Source organism: Typopeltis vanoorti, chromosome 19 (genome assembly GCF_054136105.1).
Source record: "Typopeltis vanoorti isolate ZY-2024b chromosome 19, IOZ_Tvanoo_1.0, whole genome shotgun sequence".
NCBI classification, from domain to species: Eukaryota; Metazoa; Arthropoda; class Arachnida; order Uropygi; family Thelyphonidae; genus Typopeltis; species Typopeltis vanoorti.
The window spans coordinates 13,846,177-13,860,011 of NC_143567.1; the positions used below are offsets into that span (position 1 = coordinate 13,846,177).

Consider the following 13,835-nt stretch of genomic DNA (forward strand, 5'->3'; position numbering starts at 1 on the left):
CTTTTTAAAGTTTACTTTGCAGATATGTATTCAGATATACATACGTGTGTACTCGTATGTACATAACTTGACTGACAGTAAGAATTATCGTTTTCCCCCCGATTAAACTTACATTTACTTCAATGAAGACATCAGCCTGACACCTCCATGGGAACATTAATACTAAGTGGGATATTCACTTTACCCAGATGATTCTCATACTTCCCGTTAAATTTGTACATTGGCATTTCATTCTAGTCGCTTGCCGTTACAAAAATTTAGTTTTCCGAATATGACTTCATTGTTCTATTCTAAAAAAATCTAATTTCTTACTTGTGTGTTCTGTATTGTTTTTTTTTTCTTGCCTATTCGCACAATATTGCATATCATATTCCTTTATCAAAGTGAACATTTCTCAGATCCCTTTCGCCACTTCTTCGAAATCTAGCCAACAAATCCGAGAACGCGGATTTCGTTTTCAGTTTTTCCACTTCAATGATGATGATTCCACTCATCAGAAAATAATTTGAAAATTAAAAACAATTCAATATAATGATCGTGAAGAAAATTGATTTTTTTTTTGTTTAGATGTGGTATTTTGTCCCACATAAAAACAAAAGTAAATCGATTTCATATATTTGACTAGTTTAGCTTTCTGTAGAAGACTATTCCTTAGGTATGGGTTTACCCAGATTAATTAAACGTTTTTTTTTTTGCAAACACTGAATTGAGGAGACATTTAATTAGATTAGTTTTCAACTACAGAATTACCTTATTATTTTTTTTTCTTATACCAGCGTAACCCGATTATTTGTAATGGTAGAAAGTATATGATTTCTTATGTACAAAATATGTTTAAATCAAGTATCAGCGACTTGTTTTTATTCAGATGGACCATGGCACAAGGTCATCGTGGTATTAAGCGATAGTGAGCATATTATTATTGAATCTTACAAGCACCCTGGCACGCACGCGCACACACAAAAAAATCTTTGCCTCGCCAGATTTGTAGTATTGTTCTCATATCTGTCCTTTAACGTTGCTTACAATAACGTAACATCTTTAAATAGCAATAGATTTTATTTTAACACGCACTTGGTGTTTTTCGCATAGTGCATGAAAAACTGAAGTCTTCGCACTTCAATTCACTTGTTTTTGCGAACATATTTCGACTTTGGGTGTTTAGTGATTTATTATTATTAAGACTTACTTAGGCCATTTTAATTGGCCTTTTTTATTTTCAAAATTGCAATGGTCATTCCAAATTTGAAGTATATGTGCGTATGAATATCACAGAATTTAGCTGCTGTACACGTTTCCTCATATTTCGATGCATTTCCAATTCTATATGTTGAAAAATTGCTTTAAAAATGTTCTATGCATTATAAAAAGAATTCCAACCCAAATTCAATCAAATAGTATGCACTGTTCCTTAAATGCGCTACGAATTCATATAATTGCATTCCAAATTTGAAGTGTATGTACATATCACAGAATTGCTCTGGTTGGACGAATAAAGACAAATTTTTTGATGTTTCGGTATTGGTTTAACACTTTGGAAGCAGGAATGTACTTAAACTACATTAAGCCAGAATTGTATCAAAACTGATTTTTCCTTTATATTCATGTTCTAGAAGATGGTTTGGATAAAATTTCTCGATAATTCAAATCTAATGTGGCCAAATTAAATGAGACTTGCGCAGAAAACGTTCGTTCTCTCATATCATATCCAGTGATTTTTAATGCAGGTAATCTTTATTATAAGAAAACAAAATGCTGCTTCCTTTTGTTATATCCGTGTTTGTATTGAAACATGGATATTCAATTTCAGGTTGTCTATTTTGGTTACTTTACTAGGATATTGACTTGATTGGCCAAATTTGAACCCCAGAGTCCAGTATTCATTTTGGGAATTTAACTGGCTGTACTTATTCGTCTCCATGTTTTGATGTATCGTCCAATTCTATCCGTTGGGAAACTGCTTTAAATGTTCCACTCATTATAAAAAAAGATTCCAACACAAATTCAACCAAATAGTATGTGCTGTCACTTGACTACGCTACGAATTGCATATAAGCTAACAGAAAAAATCTGATAACATTAAAATGTAGGATATTAGTTTATCATAATATCCACATTTTAATATCTTACTTATGCTAAATTGAAGCCTTCCGACTATGCTTCAGTAAATGATTATGCATTTACAGCTCGAAACAGCTGTCAGGTTACATCTAATTTAAGCGCTAATAAAATTGTTAATATATGGATTCTTGGACAGAACTCATGTTTTATGTAGTTCACTCCAAACCAATTCCGAAGCTGAAGGTTATATTCTCATAAGCTCTGTGGTAAATTTTGAAACTTAAGTTTCTTTCTATATTTGGCTAGAAAATATGCAAGGATCCATAATATCCTACATTTTAATATCGCCATCACTCTTTTCACATATAAAAGCAATTTCAACCATCTCTGATGCTATTTTCTAGTTGGTTACGACAGGACATACATAGTGTTGGTTAATTATCAAGTGCAAAATGTGTTCTCCATCAGTGGAACAGACACATTTAGGGACTGACTGATACAAAGCAACTGCGAAATGAAATACGGACAGAGTATCATATTGAGTTATTGATCATATAATTTTCTTAGTTTGCTTTTAATTTAAATCAAACGGAGTATACTTTCTTTTACGAGTATGTAATAACTCTTAAATGCAAAAAGTTACAATCCATAAAACATTTTAAATATTTGAAATTAAAATGTTAGAAAGCGCACACAATTTGTTAATGCTGCTATATACTAAATCCAGCTAGCAATACGTACATTTTATTTCCCTCAGTATCACTCTAACATCCTTGTAGTGACATCGAAGTCCCACGAATCCTTCTGCACAACTGTTTAGAGCCAAAGCATGACAGACATGAGAAGAGAATTACTTTATCATCATACATACAGTCAGCAATCAGCCAAAGTTAGATTTTGGGAAAAAGCAGGTAGTTCATTTTCTGACGTAAAATGTAACGTTTGGCTGATTGCTAACTCTTATGGTAAACAGAAAAATGATTTTTTTTCATGAAAATATCGAACAAAAATTCTTAACAAATATAAACTGATGAAAATAGTTAAACCTTTTAGTCTCTTTGACATTTCAGTATTTTCACTCCTGTAGAGGAGTTTTAATATTTTAAAATTAAACGATACATGTGCGATTCGATATTTTCAAAGTATGCAATAATTTTAATATTAACAACAGAAATTATACTAGCGTGTATATACACACACATACCTACATACATAGAGGAATATTAATATGAACGTGAACACATACATGCATCAAAACATCTACAAAATGAGAATGTATATAGAAATGCAGTACTAAATTAATCCTAAAAGACCCTTTGTCTGCAATACACAGGCAATGTGCAGTATAGTCACTACACAAAATTTCGCCACAGAAGCTTAAGTGTATACAATGATCCTGGTATATATTTAAGGACAAGCTCAAGGATTAAAGTTGTACATACGAGGTAATGAGACGGCTTTGTGTTCGCATCGATGACCGCTAAAACCGTCTGTGCATCTATAGAAACAGAAAAGTATTTTCTATGAGGGAAAAATCCATTCAAATTAATTCAAGGTAATATTAGAGAAATAGCGTATGATAAAAAGAAATGTTAAAATTTAAAGATGCGAGTTGGATTTTGAATTTTTTTTTTCGCTTTACTAAAAATGAAAAATTTAGAATTTGTTCAACATCCAATATATTTCTGAATTTAGAGTTATTCTTAAAACAACAGCGACGAAGATACAAGCAGCTCTAATATAGACTAGAGGATTTATTAATGTAATAAATTCTTACTCATGTCCTCAATACCGATTCATTCTGTGTGATGAACTTTGACTAAATAATAGACTTAATGTTTTACTGTCCGATCATTTATAGGCGGATATCGTCTTCATTCCTCTCAGGAATATTTCACTACTGTAAACTTTTGCACGATTTTTTAAATGAGTTCTTTCAATCGAACAGAAACTAAGTATTACATGCTGGATGGAAAATCAAGAGATTAATAACTTTTTTTTTACTATTAGTTTTTTAAAAGCAGTATTTATATGTTTCATTACAAAAATGTAAAACAATTACAGCAACATGTATAAGTGGCGATTCCGGTGAAGGTGGAACAGTATTTTGAACCAAACAACAGTTTTGTGTTTTAATTTGATTTCTTTATAAATTGGCAACTTATTGCCGACTTTCGTCAGGTGGAAATTACTGAACAAACGTATGCATTCGAAGATAGCCCTTCCATTTAGGCAAACTCAAAAATGTGTGATAAAAAACTATATGTTGAAGCTCAAAATGTACATGCTTTCTTGGCAGATATCTCATGTTCTTTAAAAGCATAGCTTCAGCGGAATATTTTACTGACTGCTTCCAGAACAGAGCAGTGCAATTTATTGTAGATCAAAATTAATATTTCACGTTTTCTCGGATTCCAAAATTGAAATTTGATTAAGTGGGAAACAAGTTGTAACCAGCACAATTGGAACACAGCAAACGTCATTTTTGACCATTAATTGTTATCACTAATTCTCCACATTATTGTTATTCCCATCAAAGGTTAAGCTTGTCATCATTCTTATTTTGCAGTTATTTAATGTGTGTAAATATTGGTGTTTTTATTTTCTGCATCCTGCTACTTAAATATCTTTTTTTAATGCATTTATTGTTGATTTTAAAACCGGACACTTCTTCTGCAGCTTTTCTCTCTTAAGTAGGATCACTGTTTGTGGTGAGTCCCCTCCACAACTTCCTGTCTTGGGCTGTAGCCACATCGAAGTTCTTCATCCTCAAGTCCTCCTCCACCATCTCCCTCCATCTCTTCTTTGGCCGTCCGCGCTTCCTCCTCCCCTGCACACCTACTCTTCCTCCCTCCTCATCACATGACCAAACCATCTGAACCATGCCTCCTGTATCTCTGCTCCTAAGTTCGTAACTTTCACCTTTTCCTTTACATAGCCACTTCTCAGATGATCCTTTTTGGCCACACCACACATCCACCTAAGCATTCTCATCTCCGCTACCTCCATCCTGCTGATGTTATTTTTCCTCAGGGCCACAGTTTCCATAGCGTACGTGATAGCTGGTCTCACTACTGTCCTTTTAGATTGATCGGCACCCTATCGCATATCACTCCAGCCATCTCTCTCCAGTTTCTCTATCCTGCTTGTATCCTGCATCCCACTTCTTTCTCAGCCTCACCATCCTCTTTCATTGTTGAACCTAAGTATCTAAAGTCATTGACCTTCCTTATGACATTTCCTTCCAGATCTGTCTCCTGGCTGCCATCCACTTTGCAACACATATACTCTGTCTTACTTCTGCTCAGTCTCATACCTCTCTCTTCCAGTACTTTCCTCCAACTTTCCAGTTTAGCTGCCACTTCTTCTCTTGATTCTGCACACAGCACGATGTCATCTGCATACAACATAGTCCAAGGCGCGTCTTCTCTCACCTTCTCCGTCACAATATTAAACAGGAACGGACTTACTCCTGACCCTTGATACAAGCCAACTGTCACTGGAAAACTTTCTGTCTCTCCCAGGCAGGTTCGAACTCTTGTCTTCACATTTCTGTACATCTCCTACACCTCGTTTAAAATCAACTTACTAATACTTCTGTAGACCTTAAAACTATTTTTTGGTATAAACTTTTAGAAGTCAAAAGGTCGAAACTTGTTTTCTTAGTTTCATTTTGTTTTTCTTTTTAGAAATTATTCCTAACTTTTTTTTTTGATAATGCTGGTACACTCGTTTAGTAGTGCAAGTAGCACATTGTTTTCAGAGTTCGCTTCCATGTTAACTTCACATTAACAGTCTAAACAATGGAATGATATCATGGCAACATGATAAATGTTGCCATGATATCATAAACTTCAAAAAACTTGACATACTTCTTCACTCATGACGCTACTTTTAATCTTCCCAGCTAACTCCCTACGAATCACAAATATCTGGTCATCTTTGAAATACTGTTCTTACATTTCTGGTGGTGAGTGCATTTGTGACCTCTACTCTTCTGAACAGCCATCAAGAATTTTTAATTTAGCTTGACTGACAATTCCTAGCTCACAACCGGTCAATTTCCGTATTGTGCCTTCTACAGATATATTTCTATGGTCGCCGTTCAGCAAAACTGGAATCCATGATCCTTCTCTCCATTTCTGCTAAACCAACAATAATACGAGCGACAGTTGCTAAATTTCTTTTAGTGTTTAATTGCTAAGTCACCGAACCTTCTTTCATTCTACTACGGTTCAGTGATACAATCTTCCTAATGAAGTATTCCCCGATTTCCAGCTCTTCGTAAAAAGAACATAAACACACGAATTTTCTCTTCATCCACGCAAGAAACTAGTTTGTTATATGTTTTGCAGTGTGGGAGTGATTAAACCCACACCGTTTTGGGCAAATGCATCCTCTGATCCTCGCGTTACTGCTGTTTGTCTACAATGGAAATAAGATTCAACATCTTTTCCCAATTCACGATACAGAAAACTTAAAATTCTTTAGTGCAGCTGTTTTGAATTAAAAAAAAACTTGGTTTGCAAAATTCAGTTAAAGAATTTTGTAAATATTTGACTGCTAGTTGAGGACTCTCAAACGTTTCTCATTAGAATATCAAGTTATGCAATTTAAGCATCATTTTTTTTTTTTTTTTTTGTACACTTTTGCTTTATTAATAAGAAAGTTTTTCTTTTTTTCTCCGGCATTATACTTTTCTGTTCCTTGAATTATAATTTAAGCATTGTTCAAACATATTTGGCATAACGAAATTTCTTTCTTTCATGGTTTCTAGAGCAAATGAAATTGGTTTAAATATATAACAAGGTTAGAACAATTTTTGATGGTAAGTCAGACGAACGCTTTATTTTTAATAAACTTGAGATTAATTTTCTATTCTTATCCCCTCAAAATATTTCTCTGTGTTTCATTCGAAAATAGAATGATGTCCACGAAATTAAAAGAGGAGAGTCGAGACGAAAAAAGAGGAAGAACACCGTTTAATCTATATTGTAAACCTGTGAACGAGAGTCCATGAACTAGCTCTTATCTGCGACAGAATTTTGACTGATAAAAATGAGGCGGAGTTTTGAAAATGTTTTCAGTTCAGTTATTTTCATATACAGTAGTCTTTAAATGTCGTTCTCTCATATTATTAATGGCTCCTTCGGTATTTTTATTTATTTGTAGTTAGTTCTTAAACTAAAAATACTGGTTGACATGCTGCGAACTTGTTTGCATTACTTTGTTTTCACTGTGCAGTTAATACGAACTATTTGTTAGGAAGTATGCCACATTTACGTGTTTCGTTTGCTCGTTACCACGAAATTGAATCCCCTCCCTAATTTCCTCACTGAAGCAGTAGTATTATTTATGCAATTTGCGAAATTGTCACTTTGCATATAATTTCAGAAAGAAGGTTCATAAGAAGTTCCAGATGAGTTGTGCGTGTAGCGTACTTGTGATTTTAATGTCAGTAATCCAATTTTTCTTTTAATGTAAAAACAGAAGTTGAACCGATGCGAAATGCCATCTCACCTCTCCCGGGGAATGAGCCTCCTTAGCTCAGTCAGCAGAGACGAAGCCCTTTGGTCGGAAAGACTTGGGGTCGATTCCCGTCTGTGACATGAGGAACCTTAATCTGCTCTTTTTCGACGAAAGGTGAGTTAGCCGGTCTCGTACAAAAAAGCCAGACACTTGGCTTTTTTGTCCCCCAGAACGGGCTCCGTGAACACACACACGAATTACTGTCAGAAATACTTAAGAACCAGCCATGAGCCTGATACGTCAGCTATACGGTTCCCGAGCCCGGATAAAAACGGATAAGGGGTGACTGAGATGGTGCTGTACCTGCTCGTAAAAGGGGGCTCGCAGCCGTTGTATCATCATGCGCTAAATAATAACCTCTCCCTGGGAATGGAATCCTCCCATCTCTTTTCAGTCGCTTGAAGCATTGAATAGTTCATCTTACTTTTATTTCTTTGTTATATATCAATTAACTTTGCCACGTGTGTTAAAATTAATAACGGACAGCACAGCACCATTAATCTCTCTGTACTTTCATCCTCAGGTACAGCTGTAATTGGGTTTTGATAATTCTCTCCAGTTTTATCTTGGCTTAAATTAAATTTATTAAAGAAGAAACTGCATCACAGAAACTTTTGTGAAATAAGAAATGCAGTTACTGTTCCGAATGAGAGTCCGCTTTGGATGCAATTCTCAAGTGTGTCAGTTATGTAACGATGCAATAACATTCTTTCCTAATAAACTGACATCAAGTTTATGTTTTCACATATTCTTAACTTTGATTACAATAATCTTAGTGGATTACAAATTAGTGTGTATGGTTGCGTTTTTACATGTTTCATATACGTTATTACAATTGCGAAATTCCAGATCTCTTTTAATGTTAAATAATCCGCCTTGTATTTGCGCTGATAATCGTGAATGATTATTACTATCTTAAAAATAATGTGAGAAGAGACTATTATCTTCTACAATATAAGCAGTAAAGGAAATTTTTATATTTATTGAATGCTAAGGAAAATAATGATTAGTTTAAATTTAAGATTTCCTTTTACATATCAGAGCAAACTAGCGGTGGTATCACTAGTAAAATAAGGCTGTGGCTTGTTTCGGACTTAAACGCGAGACTATTTTTATGAATTTTCAAAACATTTAAGTTTCCTATGTAATATGGTAACACTTAGGGCTGTCATGCATTTGTCATCAGAAATTCACGGATAGTAATAATGTGAAAATCATCTTTTCAGAAATCGATGGAGCTGTAATTCACAGAAAGAAAAACGCACCAGTATTTATTTTGCATGACAGATTTAATCACTGATTAAATTTGTAAAATAATTTGTTTACATGCTTTTGCTTCTCCTGAGATATTTCAAAATGTGTCCTTATCAAATGGGCTTATTGAAACTTTCTTCAATTGCCATACAAATGAAAGCATTAGCGCAGTCATTCTACTTGCAAACGATCACTTTTTTACAAATGAAAACCTCATTAGAATATAAATATTCAGTTATTTATTCATTATAATATTAAATACAGATATTACAGATGCGTTCTTACCGACAAGCATATTCCTGAAGACTAGCATAATAAATACAGGATCCGCCATTCAGACAAAAGTTTGGTTTGGGACATGGAAGGCCTTCCAATGGCCATAAGGAGGTTGCTGAAAGAAATTCGTAGATTGTTATATAATTAAAAAAAATCTAAGCTAAACTGAAGAATTTTCTTCTTTATAAAACTAAATTTTCATTCATTGATAAATTTAGTTACAATTTGAGCCAGTGAAGAATTTTTGCTTGGCAGCAAGAAAGTATCAGCAGAAATTAATCATTCATTATCCTTAATTTGATTCCTATTTGGCTAAATTTATCTGGAAATCTTCAGCGACATACAAAACACAAGTAATTATGAAATTTAGTCGAAATCTGTTAATTTACAATCTTCTTCTTCTGCAGCTTCTCCCACTTAAGTGGGGTCACTGTTTGTTATGAGTCTCCTCCACACCTTCCTGTCTTGGGCTGTCACCACATCCAAGTTCTTCATCTTCAAGTCCTCTTCTACCAGCTCCCTCCATCTCTTCTTTGGCCGCCCACGCTTCCGCCTTCCTTACACATCCATCTGCATGACCCTTCTTCCCACATATTCATCCTCCCTCCTCATCACATGACCAAACCATCTCAACCTTGCCTCCTGTATTTTCGCTCCTAAGTTCGTAACTTTCACTGTTCCCCTGACATAGTCATTTCTCAGATGATCCTTTCTGGTCACACCGCACATCCACCTAAGCATTCTCATCTCTGCTACTTCCATCCTGCTAATGTTATTTTTCCTCAGGGCCACAGTTTCTATAGCATATGTCATAGCTGGCCTCACTACTGTCCTATAAATTTTGCCTTTCAGATTGATCGGCACCCTCATCGCATAACACTCCAGCCATCTCCCTCTAGTTCCTCCAACCTGCTTGTATCCTGCATCCCACTTCCTTCTCACCTCCTCCATCTTCTTCCACTGTCGAACCTAAGTATCTAAAGTCTCTCACCTTCCTGATGACATTTCCTTCCAGCTCCAGGTCTGTCTCCTGGCCACCGCCCACTGCGCAACACATATACTCTGTCTTACTTCTGCTCAGTCTCATACCTCTCTCTTCCAGTACTTTTCTCCATCTTTCCAGTTTAGTTTCTGCTTCTTCTCTTGTATCTACACATAGCAAGATGTCATCTGCATACAACATTGTCCAAGGTGCATCTTCTCTCACCTCCTCTGTTACCAACTCCATCACAATATTAAACAGAAACGGACTTAATGCTGACCCTTGATGCAAGCCAACTGTTACTTGAATACTTTCTGTCTGTCCCAAACAGGTCCGAACACTTGTCTTCACATTTCTGTACATTTCCTGCACCAACCTGACATATTTCTCCGGCACCTTCTTCTCCCTCAGACACCTCCAGACTTCTTGCCTTGGCACTCTATCGTATGCTTTCTCCAGGTCAATTTACAATGCAACCTGTAAAGGAGTTTTTACAGTAGAAGAATAGAAAACGTTTTGTAGATTTTCACAGTGCTATTTTCCTATACTTTAAATAAATTTGGCAGGCTGTGTCTTCTTTCTGAGTATTAGTGGTTTACTCGAATGTGATCAATAGCATTTACCTCTGCAAAACCTATCCCTAAAACGAGAGATTTGTCAGCCTTGAAATTATATTACCATTGTCTCAGATCTCATGTCTGTCGAAGGCAGTAAAGAAGTTTGTCAAGAGCCATTTTCTTCACTACCTGGGAACCAATTAATAATCAGATCTGAATTCTGCTACTCATTCCAAAGCTGATATAAACCTTATTCGTCCATAGTTATCAGACTGCAAATGCAGAAGCTAACAAATCCATATACAGACGATTCATTTTCTCATAAAAACCTTTTTTTTTTATTCTGACTAATCAATTTCTCTAAAACCTTCACTGTCACTGCAGAAATCCAGACTAATTAAATGTCCTTTCCATTTTTGCAACGCTATTACCGTCACCTCTTTCATCGCATCCAGGACTTTTTCTGTTGCCGGTTATCTCAGCACATTCTCTTAAAATATATGGTGGTACATCGTTCAAACCTATGCCTTTATTGGCATCAAGTTTTCTCAAGAAGAAAACAGCACAAAAGTAAAAGAATTAAGTGTTTTCCTTACTCCGTTTACTATTCTCTTCAGCAACTATGATTATTCTTCTGTAGATACTACAGAAGAATTTACGATGATGCAGATATACGACTAAAGATGTCCTTAGTTTGCTTAGCTTGCGCTGCCATTCTTCTTTCATAATTTTTTTTACTATACTTGCTGCTTTCGTAGCCTGGACTTCATATTCCTCAAGCAATTGCTTCCCATTTTATTCTGATGCACTTCCTCCTTAAGAAGTTATTCATCCTCAGAGACAGTCTGTAATCCTTCAACATCCAATCTGTTAACCTCCTTTTCAATAAATTCCTCATGTTTGCACATGACCGCAAGTCGTTACCTGAATCTCTGTCTAATTTTCCACATCTCTGATTTTATGCGTAAAATTCACATCTCACAAATACAGTCCCATAGATGCTTTTAATCTATGCTAGAAATCCCAGTTTACTTAATGTAAATTGAAGTTTCTGCAGGAGAGAAAAAAGAAAAAACCGCTGTCGGCGATAAGCTAACTCATCTATGCATGAGAGTTAGCTGATCACTCCGAGTTAGTTTGAAACATTGGCTCCGTAGAAGCACTACCAAAGTTTTTTTAAATTGATGTGTCCTTTGAATTTCACCAAGGGAAAGGAGGTTGGTGCAGTTGGCATAAACTGCTACGAGAAGTATTTTCCAACCGATGTTATACAAGAAAGATCTTTGTAATCTTTTAGTACAGCAGTATTTAAATCTTAAGCTACTTGATATTTACTTGTATGTCATCCAGTATATATTACACTGACTGATCGAATCATTTCACCAGTATACAAGTGAACGTGCAGCATGGGACTTTGTGAAATGGTACGCCGTTCTAACAGCATACTCAGTTATGTGGTACTGTGAAACAAGGCTAAAGGGAAAATAATATCCGTAGTTACTTGGTTTTTCTTAAGTCATTTGTACGCGCGCAAGGTAAATTCCAGTTATGTTTAATTTTATATTCAAACTGATATTATATTTGTAATTCAATTTGAAGTTTTTAGTTCACCTTTTCTAAAATTAAAAATACCAATCTTTCCATTTCGAGTTATCTGTTCACAATTCATCTTATTTAAAAATTTCATTTGGAATACACCAGCATATTTTTCAAGTAATCATTCATAATTTTGCATTTAGGGGAGAGAAGATGTAGATTCTGAAACACTGCCAAGGTCTTTACGCTGAATTTATCGCTGCAGCATCATTTCATGCGGAAAAATAACTCTCAGGAAAAACACCATGAATCTTCCCCCTCCTCTAAATCGAGGTTAGGAACTATCTTGAGAACTAAAAGGATTTTTTATTTAAAAAATATATTTTACTTGGGACTTGTCTAATATAAATATACAATACAACTACATTACTTACAGTTCGTTGGTGAAGAGGGCGGTAACGTGTTTTTTCTGTCCCTTTTTGTTACTGTGACTAAAGCTGTACGAGAAACCGAGTCCTGCTGAACAACGTTGGTCACTCTACATTCATACTCGCCATTGTCTTGGAGACGGACTTTTTTAATAACTAGACGAGAGTACTTCCTATAAGTAATTAAACATCATATGCTGATATATTTTAGAACTTGTAATTCAGTAAGTAAAGTGAATAAGGTAAAACAGATTTGCAGATCTCGTTTCATGTATTGTTACATGTGCAGTGATAAAATAAATATGACCTAGGAGAAATGCTTTCTTTTTCTTACTCGTAAAATTGACATATTAATCAGCAAATATTGAGGAAATGAACATCAGAAAAACAAACAAAATGTGCATTTAGCATTCTTGTGTAGATATCATGTATTATCAGAGCGGTTTATTATTATTTAAATTGTATTATGTTAAATAATCCGTAAAGGGTGCGTGCATAGCCCTGCAATTTTTTTTTTTTATTGTAACTGCCATCCATGAAAAGTACTTTAGTACGGATTTTTTTTATTAATTAATTTTATGATTTTACATAGTTCGGAAACTATGCTCTTAGAAACTACACATTGAATTTTTTTCCCCCCTCAAATCACTTCAGACCTCCATTAAGTGCGCATTGATCTCACATCTGACGAAGTTCATCTTCCACCTAAACACTATAAACATCCCTGTCCGGATTCGAAAACGCAGCTTGATGGTTAGAGAGCAGATATGCTAACTACTCAGCCATTCCTTCCATAGCACTAGACTGTCTGAAAGAAGACCTTAAGCTCGATTTCTAGTCGCTGACTAGAGTAATTTTCTCTAGCCTTTCTCTACCTTTTCGATGTTTCGCAGAGGATTTTTCCCTTGAAACTCAGGTTTTTAATTTCGTTTCTCAAGAAAATCGACCGTAGAACTCATGCGATTTCTCTCAACAGCATATGGTGTTCAAAATGGCATCGCTCTTGTACGTTTTAATTTTCTCTAGCCTTTCTCTACCTTTTCGATGTTTCGCAGAGGATTTTTCCCTTGAAACTCAGGTTTTTAATTTCGTTTCTCAAGAAAATCGACCGTAGAACTCATGCGATTTCTCTCAACAGCATATGGTGTTAATGACTATAAGATGGCAGTTGTACACTCTCCCAAAAATTAAGGGTCAAGGATTAGCTGCGCA

The 13,835-nt window shown here is 35.3% G+C and overlaps 1 protein-coding gene across 2 annotated transcripts in view; it reads right to left on the bottom strand.

The window, feature by feature from the left end:
* LOC150095867 (uncharacterized) overlaps positions 1-13,835 on the bottom strand; it is a 105,915-nt gene that overhangs the window by 11,280 nt on the left and 80,800 nt on the right. For both annotated transcript variants that reach the window (XM_090409159.1, XM_090409158.1), the window contains exons 3-5: positions 12,630-12,796; positions 9,130-9,235; positions 2,803-2,873 (exon numbers count right to left, since the gene is read on the bottom strand). In XM_090409159.1, coding sequence (XP_090265285.1) covers positions 2,803-2,873; positions 9,130-9,235; positions 12,630-12,796 — 344 coding nt within the window. The remainder of the gene's footprint in view (positions 1-2,802; positions 2,874-9,129; positions 9,236-12,629; positions 12,797-13,835) is intronic.